The sequence below is a fragment of the Varanus komodoensis genome, unplaced genomic scaffold, assembly GCF_004798865.1.
Source record: "Varanus komodoensis strain SLA01 unplaced genomic scaffold, ASM479886v1 scaffold16, whole genome shotgun sequence".
Lineage (NCBI taxonomy): Eukaryota > Metazoa > Chordata > Lepidosauria > Squamata > Varanidae > Varanus > Varanus komodoensis.
In genome coordinates, this window is record NW_025335468.1 from 21,300,695 (window position 1) to 21,309,448 (window position 8,754).

The window sequence follows — 8,754 nt, forward strand, 5'->3', positions numbered from 1 at the left end:
CTTCTACCACAAGATCAAACAAAAGCAAGGACAACAGCAATGCAAGATATGGAGGAAATGAAGAAGACTATATAAGAGGCCATTCTCCCCCTCCCCCACCCCCACACACTCCATTCCAAGTAGATCAAGACCAGAGGCATGCATTCCAGATTTCTGTGGCCTGTGGGAAGCCCATAAGCAGTACATGAATGCAACAGCATCTCCTCACATGTCCCCCACAACTGATATTGAGAGGGATACTGCCTTTGACGCTGGAGGCAACATACAGCCACCAGGAGTAGTGGCCATTGTTTGCTTTCTCCTCCAGGAATTTGTCTAATCCCCTAAACCACCCAAGTTTTCCACTCAATTTCATGTTTTAACTGTGCACTATGTGAAGATGAACTTCCTTTTGTATGTCCTGAAATCCCTTAGCATTCAGCTTCATGGGATGGCCCTGGGTTCCATTATTCCGAGAGAAAGAGGAAAACCTCTCTGTATCCATAGTCTTCACTCTGCAAATATATTTGTTTACATTAAAATCCTCAACCTTGCAACTCTGTTTCAGAGAGAGGATGCTGCAGCCCATTGATCTTTTTGGTGTGCATTTCTGTACATTTTACAGCCCTTTGTTACCCTTTCTGAGGTGCAGTAAACAGAACCATACACAGTAGTGCAGTTCTGGTCATACAATGTATTTCTATAAAGATGTTTTGTTATTGGAAGTTTGATTGAATGCACCCTTTTCAATGTTAGCTGCAAACCAGATCAACACTTTCAACAAGCTGTTCATTATAGCCAAATATCCCATTTCCAGTTAAGCAGTCAGACTGCATTTGTCATTCTAAAGTCCATTCCCTTAGTTAAGATAATTTTTTTGGAGTGCTTGGGAATATTTTTTTGGAATTTGCCACCTCACAGCTCACCCATATTTTCAGATAATTTAACGGATTAAAAAGAACTGGTTCCAATGCAGAACCTCAGAAGATGCCACTACTTACATGCCTCAGTTGAAAGAATTATCCATGTACTCTGACTCTCTGCTTCCAGTTCTGTAATCTGTTAAAGAAATTTCATCCTTTTATCTCATGACTATGAAGTAAGCTTAGAGGTGTTTGGTGAGAGACTTTCTTAAAAGCATTTTCAAATTCCATGTAAACAATGTCTACTGGATCATTCCAATTCATATGCTTCTCAATATTCTCAAAGAACTCTGGTAAATTAGTGACAGATGACTTAAATTTACAAAAGCCATTTTGATCCTGCTTCACCATTATATATCACTGTATATGCTTCTTAATTTATTTTTAAATGATTTATCTATTTGCATTGCAAAATAATCCCAAAGTGGAGGACAGACAAATCTTACATTTAATCATGTGTCCTACCAATTTATCCAGAAGTGATGTTAAGATAATCAGCTTGTAATTTCTTGGATCCACCCTGCATTTAAGGAATATTTTATATATTTATGTTAGGACATCGGCAATTTCATATTTGAGTTGTTTTAAGAATACCTTATTGACATTATGATTTTGTTTGATACCTGTTTGACAGTAAGCTCTAGAAAAGACTCTTCTCACCAATATTTGCCTCAGTTCCGTCGATGGTGTTCCTGAAGATGTCAGTTCAGTCCTAGATATTCTACAGTGAATAATAAATAAATAAATAATATTAAAACAAAATGTTCAAGTTTTCTGTCACCTTTGCACCCCTTCCATATTCTTCAACTTCTAGTACCTCCCAGTGTCTTGGGAGCTCCCCATCTAGCTCCTCATTATCTATACTGATTGATAGTTGTTACACGTGGGTCTTTTTTGGTTCTGCTTGGAGATGCTGGAGATTGAACCTGGAACACTTTGCATTCAAAGTGTATGTACTCCTGAGTTACGGTTCTTCCCAAGCATTTTCAAATCATCTGGATTGACTGCTTTATTAGTTTCTGGCTTTGCGCTTCTTATAAAAAAATATTGTAGCTCCCTAACATTACATTTTTTCCTTGCAAAAATCAGGATAGAAGCTTTTATGTGTGAGCTGCAGCTTGTCATTACTAATGTGCATTCGAAAGAATTACTTCAGTGGCTTAAAATTTTATTTAGGAAATGAACTATACCTTTATTTTTGAAAAACCTAACTGCATTCATATAAAAATATTTTTGCATCTTTAACTAGGAGAAAGGAAAGGACCATTGCTTTAGTGATTTTTGTATACTTATTTTTGTTTATCTATGTGTCTAGACTTGTTTCTCCCACAATAGATAGGTGGTTAGATAGAGAGCAGACACAGATATTCTTTATTTTCTGTCAGACTTTGCACTGAAATGTCATCTCTTCCCTCAGGTTTATAATGAAAATTCTAATAGGTGTGACATCAACAATTGCCTCTTACTAACAGCTCTCATAATTTAACCCTTCAGGTGAACACATTGATTGATGAATTGCAGGCAGCCATCAAGAGCTACAAAGGTCACCTCTCTAAACTTGCCCCTCAGTTACAGGCTGAACAGGAGCAATGTGCTTCTTACATCTACCAACATATTAAGGAACTTTCTGCAAATGCAGTGCTTTCACAAGGTCTGCAGCTAAAGGTAGGTGTAGTTTAATAGCCATTGCAATTTGTCATCTGTATTTTTAAGTGTTTGTTCAATAGTATCCCAAAGAAATTCCAAATTTTAATTTCGACTGTTTTAGGATGTGGATTCAATGTTTTCCAAGGTATAAGAAGGTAAACCTAGGGATGTGGGAGAATTTTGCTTAGTTTGCATTTCAGTTAGAATTTAGCAGGTTCACACTTCCCTAATCAATATACAAAATGGAATATAGCCACCCTTCAGTATTCACACTTCTCAGAATTTTGTGATGAAAAATGTGTTTTTTTCACAAACAAAACATGTAGAAGACTGATTATAATAGATGAACGTGCAAATAATAGTGTGTACAATAGTGAAAAAATATTAAGAGCAATTACTTGCAAAATTTATGCATTAGGTAAGCATGCAGACAAAATGCATATATTAGGGAAAATTCATGCACATTTTCATGTAGGCATTTTAAAAAGTTGCAAATTGCTGAAGAAACGGAATGAACTTAAGCAGAAAAAGATAGGAAACAGATAAAACTGAAGTTAGCGTAATTGTTTATTCTTGATTAAACCTAATTTTAAAAAATCTTGAAACTGATGGGGAAAGAGGGCTAAGGTGTATATTACCTCTTTTAATCAGAAATTTATTTCCAGGTATAAAATGCATACAAATAGCATCAGGTATAAATGTCGCCCAGTGTAGCTTTTGCTGACAAATTGCACATAGGTCAGGGCCCTATCATAACAGATGGTAACTTGCATGTAATTTCATTTATGAACCAGCTCTTTCATGATCGCAGGTCAAAACAAACTGCAGGGACCAATTTATGATGTAGATGTAATAATAATTTAAAATTTGCCTGATGGATGATATCCACTACCACTTACTAGCTCTTTGTTATAATTATATCTGATGAGGAAAATCTAGTTAACATCTTCATAATTGTCAGGATTTCTCTAATTTACCCAGTCAAATTATCCTCCTCCTATCTAAAACACATGCAGCTAAAAAGAAACTAAGGGAGTGATCTTATGGCCCCTAGACATTGTCTAGGGGGTGCAGGGCATAAGATAATTAAAATCCCAGATCCAGGGTTGGAGACTAAGGTGAGAATAGGAATTCCAGCCTCTTTCCCCCCTATCCAGCAAGAACCAATTTAGCTGCCTCTTGGCAGTAAGGGAGTCATTCCAAGGTAGGTGGGGTGGAATGCTATGTATCCTTATAGTACTTCAGCACCTTCACCTTCCACCTTTGAAGCATGTCAGCTATATGACTGAAAATGGCTGTCTGGCTAAAATGTAGAGCAGAAGGTATGGGGAGGCAGAGATGACTTCCACCACTCCCCTACCTCTTCACTGGATAGTCATAAACATCTGAGCTTGGAGTCTCACAAACACAATCCATAGGGACTACACCCTAAATACTGTAGTATGTCAAGTAATTTAGGACTGGTGTGAAGTTTAGCATCTAGTAAATAATGACTGGTGTTTGATTAATACCATACCAAAAATTGGGGCTATTTCCTTCCTTCCTTCCTTCCTGATTTCATTTTTATACCATCCGATAGCTGAGGCTGTCTGGGTGGTTAACAAAAGTTTATTGTTAAAACAAACATTTGCTAGATCATTAATAATTCGCTGTTAAATTGCCAAATTACTTAAGTATATCCATTTCATATTATAAAAGCTAGCTTATATTATAAAAATGAATTAATGTCAAAATTAGCTTGCTTGAAAGCTATATGTAATGTTTTTCATCCAGCATAGCTTCTTACTCAAAGTCTCTCATCATGTAATTTACCTCTATAGCGGCTTTGTGTCTTACTTTACAGGGAGCAATCCCCTATTTGATGGTACCCTCTGTTTAGCTACCCTATCTCATTTTCATTTTTTAATGGGTTCAGATTTCACAAATTGGTAGTTATACCTGCAGTCTCTGTGTGCAGTGGCTATAGCACACATTATGTTGGCTGTGTGGGGAAAATGAAGGCATGCTTCCACTTCTCCCTGGTTGTTGGACACAAGGGCAGTTATAGACTTCAGCTTGGGAGCACAATTTTGAGTTGTCTCTGGATGAACGAAGCATTCAATGGCTTGGGAATGATCCTTCCCTTGAGCTCTGGTTTCTTAATTGAATTAAGGCTGGCTGACTAAATATTGCAAAAGTCATGCTTCTGAGAGACAATTAAGTGAAGGCTTCTAGAATAAAGAGTACCACAAGGGGTGCTTTAACCTGTTGAGATGAAGATTCATCTAGATTGGATCTTGATTCCTACCAAAGCTTTAGATTAAGCAATTTAAAGGTTTCTGCTTGGGTTCTTTGACCAGCAAAGTGTATTACATTTTTATACTGTCCCTTACTTAAGCTCTTAGGTCATTTTAAAAGCATAAAATATAACAATACTGTAGAACATAATATAAAAACCACATGTTAAAAGCAGAGTAAAAACTAAAGTAGTAACTAAGATAAAAGGCAACATCAGTACAGAGGTATACAAATGAACACAAATTAGTGCTAACACATTTTTAAGTGGAAGGGCTATTAAAAGTATGTGGGTGGTGGGGAGATCATCACCTGGTGCTGAAAAGATCACTCTGTAAGCTCCCCAACCATGTATATGTTGAACAGCATGGAGGATAGAACAGAACCCTGTAGTACCCCATGATATAATTGCCAAGAAACAGAGGTATGATTCTCCATTGCCACCTTCTGGAATCAGCCATCAGAGTAGGAGCAAATCACTGCAAGACAGCAAATAGTCTGTCCTAAGGATACCATCGTTGATGGCAACAAAAGCCCATGAGAGGGCCAGGAGAATCAAAAGGATTGCACTCTGTTTTACTTTCTGACAAAGGTAATCCCACAGGACAAGCAAGGCAGTTCCTGTTCCAAAAGTAGTCCTGTTACCTTGATTGAAATGGATCTAGACAGCAGGCTTGTTGGCATGATCATATAGTCCCCTTTGGCTTATCTAAGGATAACACGAGATATGGACAGAACTATATGTGTTTTCTTTCTTTGATTCCTCAGAAAAGGACAAATACACATGCATCTATTACAACAATATTGTCAAGCTGTCGGTCTTGGTGTGAGAATAATAGCACATCCCCTGATGGAAACAGAATACAGAAACAAACAAGCACCATTTCTTTTTTCTAATGCCTCTACTGCTCTGAGGTTTTGTTTTTGCTTTTACTCTTCAGTTGATACCCTGACAAGCTTACTAATTGATATCTATCTATCTATCTATCTATCTATCTATCTATTTATTTATTTGCACTTCTGTGCAGCTCCATAACTTGAAGGTTCTCTGGGCAGGTTACAATATTGTGTATTGTGCTCCTAAGGTCCATGCATAATCGTACTAATTTGTACTATTCTTTATAAGGTAGTTGCAGTGATCTTAGCTAACCAGTGGGTTATAGCTATTAAACTAAGAAGAAAAAAATACAAGAGTTAATATACTTCTGCTAGTATAAATGCCTCGTGCAATGACCTGCAGAAACAGTTACTATTGTTAGGGATTCATTGCAGTTGAATATACTTTATATCCAAATTCAGTGCTGTACTCCTAAAACAGTTATTAGGGGAAAGTTGACTACAAATGAGCATTTGTTAATCTGTTTTGCCACCATCATGAATTTCAGCAGTGGCAGTAGCAATGGGTTACGAGGCAGAGTGACAGGAGAACAATTCATGAGAGAGTTCAGGGAAAAATGGCCTCCAGGCCTCCCAAAGCTGCCCATCCCCCTTTTAGGGGTTGTTGGTCCCCAAATCTCGATCTGGAAGTCCAGTTCTAATTGTGCCACTGAAGCTTTGCTGGCTTTACGCTAAGTACACTACTCACCAAGTTACTTAGCGTTTAATTTCTGTTAAATAGGAAGGAGAAAATAGTACTGGTCTGGAATTCTAAACATATTCTTTTGTGCATCAATCCTGTCATTTTCACAAAGACTTACTGAAAGTTATTTTTTATTTCATAATTTATTGGCATAGAGGAGCTCATTTAACAATAAGTAGTGTACAGCTGCTCTGAGCATACATGAGAACAGCTCATTTTGGTATACAGGTTAAAGCAGTATACCGAAAAGTTGTGCAGACCATGTATGTTTAATGTTGTGTTTTATATTTTAAGACAGTCCAGGACTTATACAAAAGAAAGAGCAAAGCATCAGTTCAGCCTGAGTACTATCATTCCCCTCTATTTTTGCGTTATTATGTCTCTCTTCGCTTCTCTGCACATGGGTGGGAAATTGTTTTGGCTGTAATATAGGAAATAGGTACTGCTCAGTGGCTCTTAGAGTAACACCTACTGTGAGGTTTAACAGAACTTTTAACAGTTTGTTTAGTAGTGGTGGAAGAACTAATGTTGCCCTTGTGTGTTGTCACAGATTTTTCTCAGGTTGGCAGCTGGCACTGAAAACATGCTAGCCTAAGAGATGCTGTGTTCCACTGTGCCTGAGCATCTTCAAATATTGCAGAAACACTGGAAGCAGTAATAGCAATAGTGTTCTTCTTGTAATCTCGATTCTGACAAATGTCTGTGATAATGGATGTAAGGTGTCTAACAAAAGTGCGGTCTCAAATATTAGATGGTTCCATGCTCCTAGACAGGATGTTTTTTAGGTTGGCTGATATGATGTATTCCTTTTGTATGTTTGCACCAGAGACAGAGTTCTTTCTAGTGCTTTTAAGTAATGATATACATATTTCTAATTTCTTATTTGTGCCTTCTTGCTATCCTGCACTGGAAATTTTGCAGTTTGAGAAGAGGGGAGTTACAAAATTTAAAAGAAAATAAATTCCATGTGGATTATTATGTGTTGCATAGATTCTAAAATGCCAACTTTAACATTTCATTACTTTATATATATAATGAAACTATTTTATACTGCCTATAAGTAATCTTGAATGATGCTTCTACTCAGAAGTTTTTCCTTGTCTCTTCTTCAGTCAATTATTTTCTAAGAAAAGGTGAGGAATCTCAAACTATGCATGGGCTACATAGCTTCTAAGGAGGGAATAACAATATGAACACAAAAAATGCTCTATCGCATGGCACCTGTTCTGTTGATATCCAGTACAGTCTATATTGTAGCAGAGGAGCATCCTATGTGTGTACTGTAAAAATTAAATCCCCATTTCTTCTCATGGTACACCAGTTGTATATCCCACCAAATCATACATGTGGAATTCCAGTTGAGCAGATTCAGATAGTGAAAATGTTTTGGTTGTTGTAATTTTGAGTACTTGCAGGATAGGTTCACAAAAGTTACAAGTCTTCCCTTCCCTTCCCTTTTCTCATTTTTTTGTTGGTACTAGCCCTCTTATTTCATTTTACTAGACTGCCTGCATGCACCTACTTAGCAATTGCATGAGCTAAATGTTTTGTTTACAACTTCCCTGCTAGGCTGCAAAGCATCAAATGTTTTCACAGGTGACCAGTCCAGTGGCTACTTACAAGCCTCATGTAACATGTGCTGACTTCTTTTCAGTTATTTAAAAAACAACTCTTTGGAAGTTTGGTTAATTCTTATGAATTATTTAAATAGTGCCCATTAATTAATCAGGCAGGGCATTTGGGAGTGTCTGTGTGAGCACAATGCATACACAAATGCATATAAAACTGCAGGTGCCATCATAGAAAAGGCATTCCCCTTTCTATCTTAGGTAGGACACAAATGCAAATTTTTCAGTGAGCACTAGTTTAGAAGTGCAACTTGTCATTCAGCACCAGTGACTTGCTGGCATAATGTTAGAACTAATATGGCTCTTTTATGTGAAAGAGGAAGGAATGTCTTTTCTAAGATGGTACCTATCAGCTTTAGGAACTATGTTACAGAATCAGACAACATTTCACATTTGCATTGCAAGGCCAACAATATCATCTCTTCCTGTCTCAGTTCTCTCTGTCATCCCCTTTGGCTGAAACTTTCACTGTTTACCATGGTGAGCTCCAACCTTCTACGGCACTTAGGAAAGTACTGGAGGGCCAATGCTTAAATAATCATGCTGGTGAAGAATAATAGAATCGCAGGAGCAGATGGATGTGCCATAAGCAATTTATTTAGCTATTTCTTTATTTAGAATATCTGTAGGTCTTCCCACCACTCAATGAGCTGTCAAGACAATGTACAATATCAATTAAAAAAAGTGAAAGACATAAAAATAGAAAATAGTCAGGTAGCAAAAA

At 37.2% G+C, this 8,754-nt stretch overlaps 1 protein-coding gene across 1 annotated transcript in view; it reads left to right on the forward strand.

The window, feature by feature from the left end:
• The window catches only part of DCDC1 (doublecortin domain containing 1), a 322,276-nt gene that overhangs the window by 145,574 nt on the left and 167,948 nt on the right, over positions 1–8,754 (forward strand). Inside the window, exon 9 of the mRNA XM_044426107.1 lies at positions 2,397–2,567. Within this exon, the coding sequence (XP_044282042.1) occupies positions 2,397–2,567 (171 nt within the window). The remainder of the gene's footprint in view (positions 1–2,396; positions 2,568–8,754) is intronic.